Consider the following 21,903-nt stretch of genomic DNA (forward strand, 5'->3'; position numbering starts at 1 on the left):
AGGCTTGTTTTTAACACTTTTGTCTTGTACGGAGGAAGCAACAATCGATCAACGAATACCAAACTGTTTGGTAATGGAAGGGTGGGAGAGACAAGAAAAACAGCAAACAAAACAGATTAGTTAGCGAAGGCATATACAATTCAATTCGACTTCATCAATCAAAATGTTATACCGGGTGTATCGGAAGTCCGGAGCAATAGGGCGACTCTGTCATAATAGAAAGAGAGAAAAGTTACTGGAAGTAGGGGCTGCCATACAGTATGACATAGATCCTAGGAAATCTCTTACGATTTTTCCTAGGGTCAAAATCTCAATGTGTATGGCATCAGATCGCATGTCATTTCACATATTCTGAACGATCCTATGAGATTTCTTTTGTTTAGAGTACGCTCTCTGTATTTCTTAAAGAAAATTCCTAAGATTTCGATTTAAGCGACATCAGGTAAGAGAAACTGAAGGCAAATTTGTTTTCTCCCAGCCAGCCGCCATATTTGTCCACGATACGGAATGACTTTTGTACGATATTTAAGAGGGAATAATGAGTAAAAATACTCAACAAAAGGAAGAATAGTGCAGGGACTGATGTGGTATATTCTGTTAATTTATCTTCTGATTCTTATGCTTATTTTGTTTAGAGGTGTGCAATTTAACAATATAGTACCTGGTATGAATATCACTAGGATGTGAAGTGTCGTTAGCATAGGACAACTTTGGTGTATTGCAGAAAAGGGTTGGATTTCCTACGAGATATGTCGTAAGATTTATCTCATAATGAATAGCAGGCTTTACTTCTAAAGTAATTGACCTATAGACCTGGACTTTTGATATAACCGGTATAGTATTTGTAGTTATTCTACTAACTTATACTGAAACATATCAGCATCAAATTCGTACAGTTTCAATGGATTAAATGGCCAGTATACTAACTAATGGCAGGATATAATAATGGTAAAAAAAAAAGAAAGAAAAGAAAAAGAAAGAAAGAAAGAAAAAATGAAAAATACGTTGGTCCAAAGTATTTTAAAGTATATAGGCTTCATTCCGTATCAGTTTTCGCAAAATTTGCAAAAAGTAACGCGAAGTATGCTCAAGAACTTTTGATGGTGATTCTGTTTTAAAACTTTGCGGAATACAGATGATTACAAAAACAAAAATTTAAGTCACTGGCTTCACAGCACAATATCAGTATGTGATATGGAATACCGCGAACTAAAACGCAATTTTACTTTGCGTTAAGCTACATTGTTACGGAATGAGGTCATATGTTTGCCAACCAACAATTTGCCATTTCTCGTAATTGATCCTCGGCAAAGGCACCAATTACAACGTTAACATTTGGCTAGTCTATCGTTTGCCACTGTTGCAGAACAATTTCCGACTATACTACGGTTACCTTCACTCTCTTTAAAGCAAACAATCTAATTTTAACTTGCATCTGAAGTCTGAACTATGTTTCCTGTTTTTGATGACAATCTGACAGAAAGATAGTTGAGCTAAAGTACAGTCACGTTTGTTTAAATACTGTAAAATCTATACTACAGCACCATATGTCTGACGACTTCAAATTCGGGATACGATGCGTAATTTACGAGATAGACTCAACATGTAAATTACACTTAAAACCTCTAGAAAATACTAATATTCATATGCTTATAGAACCACGATTGTCATTTGGTCTCATTTATGATACATTTAATAAGTAATTGCAAGATCTAACCGCAAAGATCATGAAAAATATAAATAATGTCTTCAACTAATCCCCAAATGAGGATATCGCATAGTATTCGCCAGATCGAGTGAATCCGTTGACCACAGATGCATTGAACACACTGGCCGCAGATACGTTGGACGCAATGTCCACAGATTCATCGAACCATTAAACGCAGGCAAGTAGTTGTGCACCTGGATGCAATAGTGGTGTAACCGAGTTGTACATTCTCTTTTGAAATGTACTTTACAGAGCTTATATTTGGCAGCTAATACAACAAAACTGTAAACTTACGTCCTCCACTGTAGATTTGTACTAGAGGTTGAGATTTATTTTGAAATTTGTTTTTTTATTTATGTTGTGGAGCTAGAGATGTTGATGTCGGTTAGACCACTACTGCACCCAGGAGCCAAAATGCCAGGTTACTGGCTCAACATTTCGGAAAATTTGTCCTCGTTGCTGGACGTTAAGCGTAAACCAACTGCTGGTAAAGGAGCTCCAACTTGGATAGCCACTTTTGTTAATAACGTTTGCTATAATATCGATACACACATCTCAGAGGCGAAACTTGAACCGTATTTTGTCTCATCACTTAGCCATCTACAAATAAGTTCTTTACGTTTACATTCCTCACTCATCGATTCTTGCCACGACATTGATTGTATTTTTTGATATTCTTAAGAAAAATTAAATATAATAGGTGTGGTTACGTTCTGCATTGCTTCCTCTTCTTCTCTCACTGAAGTGTACGTTGTAACCTTGAATGACGTAATGATTTGTGCTCATTCATACAGAGTTGTCAATCAGTACTACTACCTATTGTGCGGTTAAAGAAATCTGATGCCTCACAGTTGAATAGAACACATGGTACGATATACAGGGTGGCCTAAAAGTAGGTATACAGTACCGTACTGATCTGCTTATTGCATTTTATATCATTTCTTATCAAGTAGACTCAGTTTCTTTATTATTTGTTCTTAATTTTTTTTTTACTTTTACAGCAGAAGCAAATAAACCCATAAACTAGAATATTATACTAGATCAATGCAGGGGTGTATACCTACTTTTGGGCCACCCTGTAGAAACGCTATTGCCAACAGCTATGAAACAAATACACAACAGTTCTGGCGATGAAGAGCATTTAGTAGGTCATACTTCTATAATTATAATGATAATATGATTTGTAACATATGATTTCCAAATAAGACATATAACAGTACTTGAAATATTTGACACGAGATTGAAGTAGCGAAGCATTGTTACCGACTTTGGTTGCCTAGACACAACGTGACAGAACACTACAACGATTGGTGAACAGTTTTTCTTTTCGTTTCGTTCATAACATGAGCAGCTTTTTATCAGATGCCTTAACAATTGAGCAACACTGTTGCCAACCATAGTTGAAAAGCTCTATGTCGATTACCTAAAAGAAAGGGACAGAAATTTCGTATACATTGCGCAACAGTCTTTAATAGAACTTTCAGAAGAAATGCGATAGAATTAAATAAAACACAAGTTCTCGAGCCCTCTGAATGTTTCGACTCTTTATTTTGTGAACAGTTTATAAGTAATATAGACATTCATTTTGACGCACTATAGTGATTTTTTAAAATTATATTCTGCTTGCAACACTTTGTAGCACTTCCGATCGCAAATATCGCAGAGCACATGTTTTCACGCCCTACCTTAAACAATTGTTTTAAGTTGGTCACGAGGATGCGGGTGAGGTTAGATTTACATCGAAGTTGTACCACCCGAGTGTGACGTAATGTCATGTGTTATTATGATGGGGGTCAAGGTGGAACAAAACAAACCCTACTGGTCTTCTAACCCCCCTTCGCTTGCTGGCGCTCGCTCAGCTATGTTTCATGACGTAAGTAAATCACTTTTTATGCGTTATATTTGGTCTAGGAATTAATTCGTGCGGGTGGACAAGAGATGGCGCAACGAACGGAGCGTCCCACAGTTCCGTGTATCCACACATGTGTTGCAAACCCCTGTCATCGCGTATCGTTCGTAGTATAGAGCAGTGGATTAAAGCGTCAACAACACCAGTTTGTAGTTAAGTGAACATGGCGCAATTTGTTCCTGATAAAGTGTTTTTGCGGGGAGTCCTGCTGCATTACTTTAACATGCAGAAAAGTGCGACTGAAAGTCATCGTATTTTGGTGGAAGTGTATGGTGACCATGCTCTAGCTGAGCGAACGTGTCAGAAGTGGTTTGCACGGTTTAGAAGTGGTGATTTCGGCTTGGCAGACCAAGAGCGAGCTGGACAGCCAAAAAAATTTCAAGACGAAGAATTGACAGCATTGCTCGAGCAGGATTCGTGTCAAACGCAGGAACAACTTGCAGCAGCATTAGGCGTTGATCAAACAACAGTCTCCAAACGCCATGGGAATGATTCAAAAGATGTCACATTGGGTTCCACATGAATTGAAAGACAGAGACGTTGAAAGACGAAAAACCATTTGCGAATTGCTGCTTCAACGACAGAGCAGAAAGGGGTTTCTGCATCGAATTATTACTGGTGATGAGAAGTGGATCCATTACGAGAATCCTAAACGAAAAAATGCCTGGGTGAAACCAGGTGAACCAGGTCCATCACAACCAAAACGAGATATTCACTGTGCAAAGGTTATGCTGTGCATATGGTGGGATATGAAAGGTGTGGTGTACTATGAGCTGCTGCAACCGGGTGAAACTATGAATGGAGAACGTTATCGACGACAATTAATGCGTTTGAAGCAAGCTCTGACCAGAACACGACCAGAATGGGAGAACAGACATGATAAACTTATTGTTCAACATGATAACGCTCGCCCACATGTCGCAAAACCGGTCAAAACCTATTTAGAAAATGTCGGATGGGAAGTTTTATCCCACCCGCCGTATTCACCAGACGTTGCTCCTTCGCACTACTACTTGTTCGATTGCATGAACAACGATTTGATTGGACAGCGGTTTACTTCTTCAGAAGATATCGAAACATGGGTCTCTGACTGGATCGCTTCCAAGGATGAGGACTTCTTTCGCCACGGAATCCGTACATTGCCTGACAGATGGGCGAAAGTGGTGGCTAGCGATGGACAATATTTTTCTTAAGGTATTTATGTATTTTGTGTTTGTACTACAGCTTCAATGTGTGCGTACCAACCGCATGAATTAATTCCTAGACCAAATATTTTACGTAAAGGGCAAATGAATATTATTTTTATCTTATTTTAATAATTAAAGTGTTATGAAAAATTTAAAAAAAATAAAGGAAACTTTCCTTCGGACGGGTTTGATCCCACGCCAAAAGCGATTTTCTCTATTAGCCGGTGTGCTAGCGCGCTCAGCCACGAGGAGCGACAGCAGTTTGGGTTTGATTTGTGCTATATATATGCAACGTGGCAAGAAACGGATAACTTCAACCAATCAGATCCATGTATTTAGCTCCTATGCCTAGGGTCAAGCATGATTAAAGTATGTGCCTCCCAATCGCAAATATCACATCAGGGATTGGTGTAGTGAGCTTTACACCAGTGTAAAAGAATAAATAGTTTATTTATTTATTATGTAATGGTTGTCTTCAAAATATGTCTTATTTTTATTGTTATCAACTGGCGTTCTTGTTCACAGTGTCAAATGACCTGTGGTCAACCAAAACCAGAACAAAGAAACCAGTTTTTATTAAAAAGTTCGCAAAAGAAAATGTGGGTACTTACCTTAATCCAATGTTCCATTGGTCCTCCTGTTTTGGCCACCCAGTACATATGTTTCTCGTGCACGTGTTTCGCTGTTTTGATGGGCAAGGTGAACTGAGACAGTGTCAAGAAGGCAGTCAAGTTGGCCGTGTAGAATGATGTTAGGATGGTAATGAATATCCACCAAGTGGCGAATAGCAGCCTTGATGAGTCTAGATATTACAATAAAAACAAGAATTAATTAATATATTTTAAATAACCAACAAAAGGTCTAACATTAATAGTGGCTGAGGAGAGAAAATTCCATTAACATGCATGACATGAATCTTTACGTCTCATGAAACAAATTATTCAAATAAATTTATACTAGCTGAACTTGCGCTCTCTACATAGCATATCATTCACATATCAGCATGAATCTCCTTGTCATTACTCACAATATCTGTACATGTTCCTTTACAGACACAACTGAAAGACGCCTTGGTAAAAATCGGCAAGGGATACCATAAAGGGGAGATTTTTTTCGACTGTTTCACCCCATTTGCAAGATTTGAGCCTACTTCTGCTTGGAGCTTCTAATTCATGTATGACCAGTGTTTTCTTTCTTCTTGGATGCAGTATGTAATAAGCAAATACGGGACCGCGCCAAGGTTGGACGACGACAAGCCTTGACACTTTTTGTGTCCAAGCTTGTCGTTGGCCAACCTTGTCGTCAGCGACCCAAAATGAGATGTCAAAGCATCTCGGGGTCGATCCCGACAATACTGGACACCTTCAGGAATGTGTCCAGGCTTGTCGTTGGCCAACCTTGTCGTCAGCGACCCAAAATGAGATGTGTCCAGGCTTGTCGGGATCGACCATGACAAGCTTGGACATCCCAGGAATGTGTCCAGGCTTGTCGTCGTCCAACCTTGTCGTCAACGACCCAAAATGAGATGTGTCCAGGCTTGTCGGGATCGACCGCGACAAACCTGGACACTTGAATAATGTGCCCAGGCTTGTCGTCAACGACCCAATTTGAAATGTCTGTTCCAACAAACTCTACCAGTTAAGGCGTTTCCCGTTCATACGTACATGCCCTTCAATATAGAGTTGCATGGCTCGCATATATATCGCTATTGGCTGATTCTCGCCAGTCAGCTACTGCCCTTTACTAGAGGATTTTCGAATTATTTTAAATTTATTTATCTTTTATTAAAAAAGATTATTATTATTTACAAAATTTTCGTTTCACTTAAAAAATTACAAGCAGTATTTAGCAATCGTTGCAATATTTCCACCAAAAAATCATGGTAAGTACGGACCGTGCGACTCTGCCGTGAAAGCCACGTTTTCATGCACCGCTGACTCTAGGAGCGCGTTCTTAAACATCGATCAGGTTAAATTCTTTCTTTGATCAGGTTAAATGCCTAGTGTTATGAAATTCTTTTCGTGAAAACGCTTATTTCGTTACGGGAGGTGGATCAATTATTAGCGCGAGTAGGTCTACACTTCGCAAAATAATTTGGACTTTATTGATGAACAATTATGGAAGTGAGTTATTTGGGGAGATCATCTGGTGAGCCATCATAAGCAAATTAAGTATATCTGGTTTCTGGATGACTATCTGATAGAACAAGGAATATCTAAAAAAATCATGATCTATGACCATGTAGAGCATTTTTGTTTGCGTGCCTCTTAGTAGGATGTTCAAAAGCTGAGAGTGAGGTTCGTCTTAAAGAGGGCCGTACCCAGGATTTGTTTGAGGAGGGTATAGGCCATATTTAGAATATTTTGAGGAGGATATAGACCATATTTAGGATATTTTCATAGGTTCATCACTGTATTTTTTTAAACCAGTAACTAGAATAAAGGAAACTAACAGTGTCATAGCAGCATTAGGCTGGGACAACAAGTATTTGTGCTAATCTTGATGTTATTTTCGGACTATGAGAACATGAGCAATTTTGAAATATAAACCAAGAATATTCCAATATCGCACAGTGTGTTTTCTACGGACGCCATCTCGATGGAGAGCAATGTTACAAGAAAGTGTGGGTTTCCAAACTGCAATGTTAGAATTGAATCAATCGTTTGAGCTATACAGATGTAGTCTTGAATGGTAGAGAAAATTCTGTGTGGAACTCTCTTGCTTGACATCAGTGTATGAAACAGTGGATAGTTTTATGACTCTAATCCAAGGAAAATGAGACAAACGGGCAGCTAAATGCTGATACTTGCTTTTCGTACAAGTGTTACAGATTTGATCTAAAGAGTCTGCATTAATACTAAGCTTCTTTCTCGCTCCCCCTGGCCTATCGCATTCTTCAGATAGTGCGTAGTCTCAGCCATTCTACTTCTCTTTAATTCCATCTTTTTAATATTGCTGTTACAGCACTTAATTTCTTCTGCTCTCCTTCATTATATATTTTGTCTGATAATTTACCTTTCTCTCTATGTCCACATTTCGAAAGTTTCCAATTAGATTTCATTATCTGTTCCTGCAGGCCCGGATTTCCCAATAGGCCTACTAAGCCCGGGTCTAGGAACTAAAAGTATGCTGAAATTGTATTCAAACCGCATTCTATATGGTTATTACGTTTAACAAACATTAAGAAAACACCAATAGCTCAATACCCGCGAACTTGTACCTTTTCCTACACACGCACAAATATATTCATTTTCACAAAATTTATATTTGGATTGAAATGTTTTTGGTAAAAAAAAGAACAAAGCAACTTTATGGAGCCTGCGGTGCTACTTTCCGGGGTATTTATCATCTCCCGAACCTGGAAACGGAACGAAACTTTTCTGGTGGAAATCCACGCAATGCTGCTGTTTCAGCGCTAAACAAACTTATTGCTACGTGCTTTGAATGCACCAAATCGGGCCATTGGAATGTGTCCAGGCTTGTCGTTGGCCAACTTTGTCGTCAGCGATCCAAAATTGATCCCGACAAGCCGAGACACTTCAGGAATGTATCCAGGCTTGTCGTTGGCCAACCTTGTCGTCAGCGACCCAAAATGAGATGTGTCCAGGCTTGTCGGGATCGACCACGACAAGCTTGGACACCTCAGGAATTCGTTCGAATCTGGCGCAAGAGGATAAATTGAGAAGTATCCAAGCTTGTCGTTGTCCAAGCTTGTCGTCGTCCAACCTTGTCGTTGACCAGCCTTGTCGGGAGCGACCAAAATTAAGTGTCCACGCTTGTCGTCGTCCAACCTTGTCTGCGTCCCAGCAAATACAATATACAAGCGATTATTTATAATGCCAGTGATATATGGTGTTCATTGAGCAAAACACTCCAAACAATGAAGATTCAACTTAGTCTGGAGAAATTATCCTCCGTTTCTCATTATGATTTGGCCATGAAAACGCCCGAGAGATATGCAATCCCTATATACAAACATGCTGTGTTGGGATGTATAACTCGTAGGATATGATGCTTTACTTTTTAAAAATTTCAACACTTCAAGTGTGCTCCTAAAAATGTAATAAAGAAATAACGGACACTTTTAAAAATGTTCAATTAGAATTGAGAACAATCTATTTGGAATCGGCCAGCGAAAACGGCACGTTTCTTCAGTTGTGGTTTTCGAGATCTCATTGTCGAAAGAATTGGAGACAAACAAATAAATAATCTTTTATTGACTATTATAAACATAGCATTTTAATTTATAGATCGAAAAGTGACTGCTTTGTATAAACTAGTGATCGCCAAACCGTCGATCGCGAGCTACCAGAAGGGAACATTTTCCGTAGATAGCTTTAACGTTCCTGTTGGCAAACCTTGATCAGTGTTGCCAATTTGTGATAAAAGTCGCTAAATCTAGGAAATTCGACTTCCAGAATAGTGACAAAAAGCAATATTGCCGATTAGCAACGTTTTTGGTGATTTTTAAGTAAAAATTCGGCCACTTATTTATAAATCTAGCGACTTTGTATTGTGAACAAATCAAGCATTATTAGTTGGAAGCACTTTTTAGTTCTTGAGTTCCATCCGTCTCATTGAAATTAATAAGTCTGATAAAAAGTCTGCTATTACATTTGTTATTTATTACTAACCACACTTCAATTTCTTTTTTTATGTACAATTAAATTTCAGTTCCTTTTTTGTTACATACAGTTTAATTAAAATTGATTTCATATTTAATTGAAATATAAGTTTATAGGCAATAAACAAATATATTCGGTAATAAACAAATAAATTATAAGCTTGAATATATTTAGAGTTTTTTCTTTCGTGATTAGTGAATACTCTAACATGTATTTAGAAACTCGATTATCTTGTTATTGTGAAGAAGCTACAAAGTAAAAAGGGTCGAATACATCAGATCAGCATAACAATATTTTACTTTCTATAAATTTATTAGTTGCTTTCGTATATTTTAATAATTGAATGTACATTCCTAAAATAATAATAATAATAATAATAATAATAATAATAATAATAATAATAATAATAATAATAATAATAATAATAATAATAATAATAATAGTAATAAACACGTTCTCGCTCTGGAAGTATAAATATTGAATTGTAGCAAAAAGATTTCTATTGATCATTAGTATTGTAAATAATATGATCAATGATTTAAGGATATACAGGTTGTTCCAAAAGTAATGGAGACAAATGAAATCACAGATTCCTGGAACCAAAACAAACAAAAAAGTTTATATGATATATAGACCAGAACTGGACAGGGGAGGAGCTACACAAGTTCGAATGTGGGGGAAAGGAACTTCAGACCTGCCTACTGGGATAATGATAGACCACAGTGGCCCTATAACTTGGCCTTCCAGATCACCGGATTTAAATCCTCTTGATTTTTGTGTTTGGGGACACCTCACAAACGTTGTTTACAACTCTTCTACTGACACACTTGGCGACTTACAAAACCGCATTGAAGATGCTTGTGAACAGTTACATAACACACTGGCAGTGATGAAATCTATTAAAAACTCACCGCAGCTACGATTAACACGTTGAATAGATATGGAAGGACAGCACTTTGAACATCTTCTGTAGATACCTTTCTTGCTAGCACATATTGACCTAGTAGTTTGTATTGCTACCGTGAGTTGGATACTACGTTACAAGTACAGTACGTTGTTGTGTATTCTGCCCGTTATTTCATTACATTACATGACTAGATACACTTGTTCTTATTTCTACCCCCCCCCCCTCTCTATCTGCAAGTTTCTATCTGGCATACCACTTTCCATTGACCTCTGAGGTTATGCAACCATGTTCAGTGGTCTTTGCTTTGACTCCCATTGTACATGTACGTGCAATCGTGCCATGGATAACAACTTTTTTCTGTATTGTTTCCATCTTACCGGAAACAATACAGAGCACCGTTTCATTACCTCTGGCTTACAGACAAAATCGGTGAATCCCTAAATGAGGTATGGAGAATCTCTGGCGCAGTAACGTAACATGGGTTTAACATGTCAAGCCAATATGATGTTTTATCTCTTTCTGAACTCCTTACTAGCTCCTATCATTATTGCGGTGCGCAGGTGTGAAGTTCCTTACCTCTCCCCACATTCGAAGTTGTGTAGCCCCTCCCCTGTCCTCTTCCAGGCTATATGTCATATACATTTTTGTTGTTGCTTGTTTTGGCGCCAGGAATCTGTAGTTTCATTTTTGGCCATTACTTGTGGGACACCCAGTATAAGAAAGGGTGTAGTAGTTGCTAAGTTACAGGCATTAAACCTTGGACTTAGCCGAGAATAAGAATAGCGTTTAATACCCAATAAGTATACTGATGCCAAAAATATGTTAGTATTGGAGATGTGGTTATGTAAAATCATATATTATGTAGTTCAAATGATAGAACGTTCAAATGTATGATGGAATACTAAACCATCAAATTATTAAGTGGAATGTGCCTGGCGTTCAATTAGGTTAGGTTAGGGCCCTTAAAATTAATGAATATCCTTTGAAGAAGAACTATGTAGAAACAAAGATTACGTAGCCTGATTATTAGAATTAAGAAACAAGGAATTGTATTCTGAGAGACATGATAGAAGATACAGTAGAAGGAAGGAAATGTGAGAAGAAAGAAGCTGCAATTGAAGAATAAATTTTAAAAAAGAAATTGAAACGTCAAGATGAAAATATTAGCTGAGGATAGTGAGCATTGGAAGCTTCTTACTTCGCGACAAGTGATCTGCCAAAACAATAGCAGTACACTTACGATAACAATGATAATACTGTTGGGAGAATAGGAAGATTTGCGTTCGTATGTACCGACTCATGACAGAGTAGTTCCGCGGTGATTGTGATTGTGTCAACATCTCCTAGAGTGAGCTGACGAAGAGGAAGTGGAAAGAGTGGTTTAATCTCACCGACACTTTTCACACACATATACAAATACTCTTGAAATCACCTACATTCATAAACAATTACCTTACACGTCTACATTTCATTTAATTAATCACTTTTTCCAAATATCTCACCCTGACCAACTGGGTACCTGGCTTTCTTCTTCCCGTTGGAACTCCCATCACGATTTTGAATTTTACTATACCCTATTATGACTTTACATTTACTTACCTAACTATGACAAATTAATATTTCTATCCCTATACTTACATAATTAACATTCATTAATTTTCTATTTATTTCATACTATATATAACAGATAATGCGACTTGAAAGTCGACCAAAAAATACAAATGGCGGCTTCCGCCATTTGTAAAATTCCTTACTATTCCAGTTCAAGTAATTCAATTTATCCACATTTTTAGCATACTAGACTTATATAGCTGATGCTCTCTTAAATAACACCGTTAATGGTGAAGAAGAGAAGACAAGGCTCATGACAATATGAAAATTTAAAAGAAGAAAGAATTGTATTAACTGTGCTTTCTTATGTTCGTTTATATGACTTGTACAGGAGTATATTAAGTCTCCGTTTATATTATCTAAATTTTATATATGAGTTTACATTGGTCAGTTTCAGTGATAAACGTATTTGGTATTAAAGCACATGTCCAATGGTATATTTTGATAATGAATTGTTTACGCACAGTTGGCGTGGGTCAATGAAAACTTGACCCACGACCCACTGACCCACCACCCACCGTGACCCACTCTGACTTACGACCCACCATGACCCACGACCCACAGTGACCCACTCTGACCCACCACCCACCATGACCCACCACCCACCATGAACCACTCATCCACTGTGACCTATTCTCACTCACCAAAATCCATCGTCATCAACTCTGAACACGATTCACGGCCTCTTCTGTACTGACTAAAGAGTTTACACTTGTAATAAAACATGACTGTGAAATTGTCACTAATCGGAGTTTGAATTTCTAGTCAATCGCTCAAGCACCGCTCTGTCAGAATAACGGTGGATCTGATTTTTCAGTGAGGAAATTGAAACAGTTCGAGGTGAGGGGAAATTAGTGTGTGCGTCTTGCCCTAAGAGAGTATTCTTGCAAGTGTTAATTTCTGAACGCATTCCAAAAGAAACTTCTATTCGCAGGAAAATACCCCTGTACAATATGGAAAAGTTTATGGTTTCTCAGTTCACAGTATTTTTCTCACAAAAGACGAAAAATCAGTTTTTCATACTGTATAAAGGTGCTCGGGTACCCTATGTGAGAGCATCTCCATAAAGTATGCTCATAATTGTAATTTGTGTAATCACTGAACACCACGTTAAATTTAAGATTCAAATATGCATAATTGCAATTATTATGAATATTTATTCAAAGTAGTTTACCTAAAGCAAAGAAGACACTTACTAAAAAATAGGTACAAAGTTGAATAGCACAAATAAGCCATTAGTAATACAAGTAGGCCTATACATTTTCTATAGCACGTAATTTTCCACTTTAAAACAAACCTGAAATCGGGTTTATTTCCTGTTGGTAACATTTTCGTGGTAAATCATCCGCAGCGGAATGGTGTCCATCCTTCAGCCAAGAAATAAATAACTCGTCTACTTTGAGCTTGTCTAGCGGTGGGCCATTAACATTGATGAACAAAAAGTTAGATAATCTTTGACCACTTAGTCTATTTCTAATATCAGTCATCTGTAAATTCATAAGGAGAAGTCCCCGTTCGCACTCTGTCGTGGAAATTGATAATACTTCTACCCGATTTCTGCAACTCCTCATCGACAATCTGCTTTTTAGACTTCAGTCTGATAACGATTTTTCTTGGTCAGTTTTGAAATACTCAGCAAGAAGTATCATCTCACAATTACCATACAACATCTTTTCCATATCGACCATGTCAGTTGGCAATGTCGACTCATGGAGAACAGAAACTTCATCTACCACGCCTTCGATAGGGAATCTTGTGAATAAATTATCAATTAAAGCCTGATGAACTGAAGATTTCTTATTTGTTTATAAATTTAATTTTTGTAATTACACATGAAGGTTTGATGCCATTACGAAGTTCCCTCTCCCGTCCAGAAAGCGAAAGAGAACGTGGTTCCTGGAAAGTGTTCAGAGGTGAATGGGAATTTCTCTCCTTCTTCCACTTCAATTACCACACTGCTATTTGCCATGTGCCAAATTACGATGAATTTCAATTATATTACCATAGTATAAGTATTTCCTTGTTGAATTATCAATACTTTTCAGTGGAAAAAAGGATGAAATTTGAAAGTTCCAAATCAAGGTAAGTAGAACAACGTAAAGGGAAAAAAGTGTGAAATTTTCCATATAATTATGTGTACAATCCAAACTTAAAATTTCCGTGTAATTAAGCTTACAGTACAAATTTTATGCCTATTTTAGTCACAAGTTTTTGGGTTGATTGCCCTGTGCTGTGAGCGCTCCATATAATAAACATAAGCTTCAGCAATTATTATAGTAGAAAGCAATGGATATATGAAGCCAAGCACTGTAATTTTTTGTTTCTGATTTTTTTTTCTTAAATAACATCGATCGTTTTCGATCATTTTTACAAACCAACTCACTACCAATTTTTCATATATAGAAAGTGCCCCCCTCCATAAAGGAGAATTTAAAAATATGCTAGGACACATTTTGTTTATTTTCAATAAAGAGTTAATACACTGAATTTCAGCTCAGTAAGTATAACGGCTTGCGAGATACTATTTTTTTTCGCAAAAGTTCGGATCCTCACCCTCCTTAGGATATGTAGCTTTTATAATGAAAGCAATACATCCCAATTCGGATTAAGGCCTAACTACATACCAAAAGTAATTTCATTTGACTTTGCAATTCGGCCGTGATGATCAGGCACACATAGTTACATTCAATTTTTATATAATAATTTATATATTACAGTGATTCAAAAATGTATTTTTTCCAGTAGTTAGCTCCTCTAAAATCTCACAGATCTCGAAAGCCAAGTAGTAGTAGAAGTCTTATTGTTATTATTACAATTAAAAATATCAATATCCAAAAGCGCCTGAAGTTCTTTTTTCACTTGGTTAGATATACTCACCTGAGGTAGACAGAAACAAGTGGAAAAGGAAGGGAAATGAAGGTCTTGGAAGTAAAACGAAGATAAATTTACCAGTCTTCAGAAGATACTGTCTACAATGCAGTGAGCAGAGAGGGTCGGTAGATCATACTGAGTCGGTGGGTCGCAGTGGGTCACGGTGGGTGGTGGGTCGCAGTGGGTAATGGTGGGTGTTGGGTCACAGTGGGTCACGGTGGGTGGTGGGTCACAGTGGGTCATGGTGGGTGGTGGGTCACAGTGGGTCACATGCCGTTGACCCACGACCCACTGACCCACTCAGAAAACTTGACCCACTGACCCACTGACCCACTCCATCTCTGGTTTACAGTATGGATATATAACCGATTTATATATGAGAATGTTTATGTGTAACGAGGCACAGGCCGGTAGCCAGCCCAAAAATTTAGGGGGGCCTGGTAGAAGTTAGGGGGCCCGATTCAATCATAAAATAGTATATCACCATATTATAGATCATTTGTAAAACTACCGTGAAAGTCTAGGGGGCAGCAAAAATTTATGCGGGCCCGGCCCCCCTAGACCTCCCTTGGATACGGGCCTGGCTAGGCCTACCTAGTAAGCCTAACGATATATGCAAAGTTCTTGCTGAATTATCTACTGCAGCACGTATAATAAATTTTGTACATATAACAAATACTATGCAATACAAACACTTGATACTTACCCGTGATAGGGTTGAGTGTAGATCCTTGCTTAAGAAGCGCACCGTACACAAACCAGATACACGACTGCAGAGGAAAGATTCTGGTAAGCCTTGCGCTTCCTTTGCACAGTTTCACTCGAATCAGGATGATGAAGTATATAATGGGGCCCATCACAATCAGGGACAGCAGGATCAAAAACCACACCTGGAATCACAAAAGTAAACCAAAACATAGAAACTATATTTTATTTAATTTTCAGGAAGGAACTTAGAAGTTATTTAACGCTACCGGTATATGAGTTTCATACGTTTCGACAGTTTATCAGTTTCGTCATACAAGTAACCTTAAACAATTTCGAACATAGGTATCTTGATACCAATAATTTTTATTTGAAAAAAAATGAAATGAAATATTTTAGTTTTACGTCCCACGGTTACGCCGGTTAGGCTAAAGGAGATGGTGATTATGAGAAATGAAAGAAATGGTGGAATGAAGAAAGTGGGAGGAAACGGAAGAACCACGAGAAAACTCACGTCCACCACAAAGTCCACACGGCGCGAGCTGGGATCAAACCCGGGACCGCAAGCACCGGAGGTGAACGCTCTACCACTGAGCCACCGCGCCCCCCAATTTTTATTTGAGTTCTATAATAGGATTAAGTATAGCCTACTCCCCCAGTGATTTTTAACGAATCATAGTGATTTAACGATTCATAATAGCTCATAATGAATCGGAATCGCATATTATAAAGATTTAAGACATAAATATTGTGGTAAGGAAGCTTTATTATAAGTAGTAGTAGCGGTAGTATTAGTAATAGTAGTAGTGGTAGTAGTAGTAGCAGTAGTACTAATAGTAGTAGTTAGTAGCAACAGTAGTAGTAGTAGCAGGAACGGGTTAGAAGCCCTGCAGGGGATTGGTTGGGTTCTGTTCTCGATATAAGTAGTAGTAGTAGTAGTAGCAGTAGTAAAAGCAGTAGTAGTAGTAGTAGTAGTAGTAGTAGTAGTAGCAGTAATAGTAGTATTTTCCAGTTCCGGTGGCAAAAAACTGGAGGGAGCGGGCTATACACAAACCCTATAATAATTTAACCGTTAGCATTTCTTTAGTTTACTTTTACTTCAAACTAAAATACTTATTAACTTCGACCACAACCTAACATTCAAATAAATAACGAATTATTTAACCCTTAAACGCCCATTGAGGCAACCGCTGCGTCAATGATTTAAACCTCATTGGCCCAGACCCTAATTAAGCCAGGAAGATAATTTTGGTATCAATATATTTCTGAAAGATGGAGCTTTCTGCCGAGATGCATTTTATGTATTTGGAGGTACCACGGTGGAGGATAAAGTTCGTGCTTCTTTTAGTGTTTGCATCGATGTTTTCGGGGGTCCATTTCCCCTTGATGGTACACTCATAAAAATTGGTATGTGATGCAATAAAGTAATCCATGGTAATACCCTGTACGTGTACTTGTTGCTTATATGCGGGACGAAGGAGGGAGATAAAGTTGGTTAAATTTTTTACATAGTTTTTGGTGCGTAAATTAGATTTATTTTCAGGACTGTTCCATATAAGACAAGATATATTTTCACTGAATTGCTCTAGAAGCATAATTCTTGTTGCTGTACACGATGTGCGCGGCAGAAATGAAGTGCACATAACGTAGAACTATGGTTGGGGGAAGGTGAATGTCAGATTCAATGAATTTTCCCTCTACACATAACACTTTTTTCAAAGGAATATTTCCTACATAAAACGAATTCATTACGCTTTTCATCTCGCTTTGTCTTGCAGCAATAGCTACCATTTTTTATACTATTGTCACAAAGTTTCCAACGATGTTTCAATTATGACTCTGCGATAATTACGGAGGGTCACCAAAGCCCCCAACGTGAGACTCTACGATATCGTTCAAATCCCTGGCGGGCGTAGAAAGGTTAACAAAATACTATAGATTTAATAGGTCTAAATTTAGTTATAATTTTTTTAAGAAGTTGCAGCAAACGGATAAATAAAATATTGCAGGCGACGTGTTCTTTCGATGTGCAAAGTAAAAATCATGATTTTCATGAATATTCCCCAATGCTTTCCGCTGCTTTAGTTGTTCGTGCAGACACATTTGGTGTACGGGGTTCTGTATTCAATTACCTGTGAGAAAGCCTTGACATTTGATTCCACTGTGGTTCGGATTCCATCTTAAACTGTCTCATGTAGCCGTGGTATTAAAAAAGGGGCTAAACTACAGCAAAGAAAACTTTACGTAAGAAGACACAAGGCAAAACCGACATCTTCCAAGGAAAACAAATATACTTCGAGACGACACAGGACTCTCACGACACCTTTTTCCCAACAAGAGTCTTCAATCTGGTTTCGTATGGAACGATTTACTGACAAGTAAACCTTACGTTTGGGTGAATCGAGTTGCTGACTGAGACATATATGAGAAAGTAGTACTAAATGTGGTCAGTATTTCAGTGAAGTTTTAGGTGCGAAGCTCCAGGGGTTTAGGAGATATAGCTACCAGAACATCACATGGAAGTACAGAATAGTCTTCATACAGTTGGAGGTAAAAGCCCTGTAAGACCTCTTGTAACGACAAAAGGTGAATAACAAGCATATGGGTACATATTAGGACTAGGCGGAAGTCATATAGTAAGGGTATATCTGACGGCGGCCATCTTGAAATCCGCCATTTTGAATTAAGGTTAAGTTTTTAAAATAGGAATAGGGTCATGTGATACATGATTTAAGGCGCAAATTTAATCAGAAGAACAACGGTGATGTTAATTTTGATTTACGCGTAATTGGTAAAAAGTTACAGGGGAATTAAATATTGTTACAGCATATGTATTAGTCCTTTACCCCACCTTGTAAATTTTGTGTTAATGATAATAATTAAATAAAAAGCAGATGGATAAATATTAGGTTCTATGGTAAGAGTTGCCTTGATGGCGGTCATGTTCAAATCCGCCATTTTGAATCAGACAAAAGTTTTAAACAAAACGCATAACAGTGACACCTTATTAATAGCAAATTTTACCATAACTCCAACGGTATAACAATTTTTGCTTTATCATTAACCAGCACAAAATTAAATGGATCGCTCCTTACGACTACTACTTTGACGGAATTGTGAACGACAAATGTGTCAAGTGTAACTCGATTGCCTTTGTCAGGTGTGTTCACTGTGAGCAGAGCATTTGTGCAAATCATGCACTCTTTTCTGAACTACATATTGATTGTACTAATTGAGGACTTTTCTGGAAGAAAGACCCAAGTTCAATTATGACTTAATTCCACTTTGGTCATTTTTCCCTGGATTAGCAACTTGTTTATGCGATAACAAATGCTGGTTAATGATAAAGCAAAAATGGTTATACCGTTGGATTTATGGTAAAATTTGCTATTAATAAGGTGTCACTGTTATGCGTTTTGTTTAAAACTTTTGTCTGATTCAAAATAGCGGATTTGAACATGGCCGCCATCAAGGCAACTCTTACCATAGACCTAATATTTGTCCATCTGCTTTTTATTTAATTATTATCATTAACACAAAATTTACAAGGTGGGGTAAAGGACTAATACATATGCAGCAACAATATTTAATTTCCCTGTAACTTTTTACCAATTACGCGTAAATCAAAATTAACGTCACCGTTGTTCTTCTGATTAAATTTGCGCCTTAAATCATGTATCACATGACCCTATTCCTATTTTAAAAACTTAACCTTAATTCAAAATGGCGGATTTCAAGATGACCGCCGTCAGATATACCCTTACTATATGACTTCCCCCTAGTCCTAATATGTACCCATATATTTGTTATTCATCTTTTGTCGTTACAAGAGGTCTTACAGAGCTTTTACCTCCAACTGTATGAAGACTATTCTGTACTTCCATGTGATGTTCTGGTAGCTGTATCTCGTAAACCCCTGGAGCTTCGCACCTAAAACTTCACTGAAATACTGACCACATTTAGTACTACTTTCTCATATGTGTCTCAGTCAGCAACTCGATTCACCCAAACGTAAGGTTTACTTGTGAGATACTGCGACGCGATGGCGATTGATCCGTTTGCGATGGCACAGCAATAAAGCGCTCATTTCGTGGTTTCTGCTTCGATCCTAGCTCAAGTCAAGTGGGCTTTGTGATGGACAAACACCGTGCCAGTGGCGGATTCAGGGAGGAGGGCGATGCCCCCCCCCAGAAGAGGAAACTTTTCTTTTATATTATATACAAATAAAATCCATCCCAGAGATAGGAGCTCTTAAAAGTAGCTCTAAGTAGCAGTATTACAACCCATCGCCCCCCAAGAAGTCTGTCCTGGATCCACCCCTGCACCGTGCACATGTCCTTTCTCGGAGTTCTCTCGTTTCCCACCACTATCTTCATTCCACCATTTTGTCTATTAGGCCTCTATACACTATGAGATAAATCCTACGAAATATATTAGGAATTTTATTAGAGTCAAAATCTCAACTTGTATGCAAAGGAGCCCATCAGGGACAGAAAGGTAGGACGCTCGCCCCCCCCCCCCTAGAGGAAATTGTACTTCTGAATATCGAAAACCCAATAGAATTTTTAGAATAGTTACATCAAAATTTGAAACTATATTTGAAATGTCGCTTATACTTGCCCCCCCTTGGAAACCACAACATGGGCGCCCTTGCCTGTATGGTATCAGATCTCATGTCGTTTCCTATGTTGTGAACGATCCTATGAGATTTCCCTTGTTTAGAGCACGCTCTATTTCGGAAAGAAAATTCGTAAGATTTCGATTTAAGCGACATCAGATGAGAGAAAGTGAAAACAAATTTGTTTTGTCCCCGCCAGCTGTATGTGGATAAAAGAGCAAAAATACTCGGCAAAATGAAGAGTGGTGCGGGTACTGTTGAGATATGTTTTGTTAATTTATCTTCTGGTTTTTATGCTTTTTTTCTTTCTTTTTTAGAGGTGTGCAATTTAACAGTATAACGCCTGGTAGCGCAACGTCATTCGGTCAAACACGAACGTGTATGACACAAAAGTAGGGATGGTACCGAGACCGAGACTAGTCTCGGTCTCGTCTCGATAATTCGAGACGAGACCGAGACCGAGACGAACTTTTATATATCGAGACGAGACCGAGACCGAGACGGACTTTTACATACCGAGACGAGACCGAGACCGAGACGGACCTCTATAAACCGAGACGAGACCGAGACGAGACCATGGTCAGTCTCGAAAGTCTCGGTCTCGTCTCGAATATTGATAGTTATTTTCCCTTTACTCAAAATTTGTTTCGTTGCTGTATGAGATAATATGGGAAGGGTTGACTAATGTACAGTGTCGTATTTAGGGGGTAGGTATCGGGCTCAAGCCCCTCCCGAAATAAATTTGTAATCATTTTTTCGCATTGCACCAACAACACAAATGTTTGTTACCCGTTCCTCAAGCCTCTCCCGAAACAAAATCCAATGCTGTTGTATATAATCTTCTCTCTCTCTCTCTCTCTCTCTCTCTCTCTCTCTCTCTCTCTCTGTGATAAATTGAACGGTTGTTAGATAGGTAGACAGATAGACGTACTAATATATATACGGTATATCGGTATATAGGGTGGCCCATTTTAATCTTTCCACGGAAATATCTCGATAACGGTTGAACATAAATGAACTGAACAAAAACTAAAATAAGGAATGCCATGGGGTAGATCGAATGGCGATGTCATGGTGCCCCCCAGGGCCGCTCTTCAAGGGGGTCCGGGTCCCAACTTTAAAATCTTAAAATAGAAACATGGGTCAAGTGAAACCTCGTTCGATAGGTCTTTAAAAACTAAAAGGCGATGTGGCAAAAGATTTTTCATATCGGTCACCGTATTCAAAATAGCCCGCAAGATATGTTACCTGCATCAGATGAACGTCCAGTAGCACTAATATGAAAACGGTTGAACATAAATGAACCTAACAAAAATTCAAATATTAAATCCACGGGGCAAATCTAATGATGTTGTCGCGGTGCCTCCTAGGGCCGGCTTTCATGGGTGCCCAGGCCCAACTTAGAAATTTTAAACGAAAATATGAGTCAAGTGATACCTCGTTCGATAGATCTTCATTAACTAAACAGCGTTGTGGCAAAAGATTGCTCATATGGGTCACCGTTTTCAAAAGGACTGCCAAGACATGGTGCCTGTATCAGATAAAACGTCCAGTACCACTAATATGAAAACGGTTGAAGATAATAACGGATGAACAGAATAAAACTCCTATAGGAAATTACAGACGGTATTTATCATTCCAGGACTCGAAAATGTTGCAACAGAGGAGAAGATGCTTAGAGTAAAAGTGTCATAATGCAAAGGAGGAAATCTATTTCCTAGAAAATCATCGTTCCAACGTCCTCCGTAAGTGGGTGAAGCGG

General features: G+C 38.2%; 1 protein-coding gene across 1 annotated transcript in view; it reads right to left on the bottom strand.

The window, feature by feature from the left end:
- Nucleotides 1-21,903, bottom strand: part of Ir76b (Ionotropic receptor 76b) — a 510,549-nt gene that overhangs the window by 418,607 nt on the left and 70,039 nt on the right. The window contains exons 5-6 of the mRNA XM_081737781.1: nt 15,525-15,708; nt 5,416-5,606 (exon numbers count right to left, since the gene is read on the bottom strand). Coding sequence (XP_081593907.1) covers nt 5,416-5,606; nt 15,525-15,708 — 375 coding nt within the window. The remainder of the gene's footprint in view (nt 1-5,415; nt 5,607-15,524; nt 15,709-21,903) is intronic.

Source organism: Thermobia domestica, chromosome 14 (genome assembly GCF_964235325.1).
Source record: "Thermobia domestica chromosome 14, izTheDome1.hap1.1, whole genome shotgun sequence".
NCBI lineage: Eukaryota > Metazoa > Arthropoda > Insecta > Zygentoma > Lepismatidae > Thermobia > Thermobia domestica.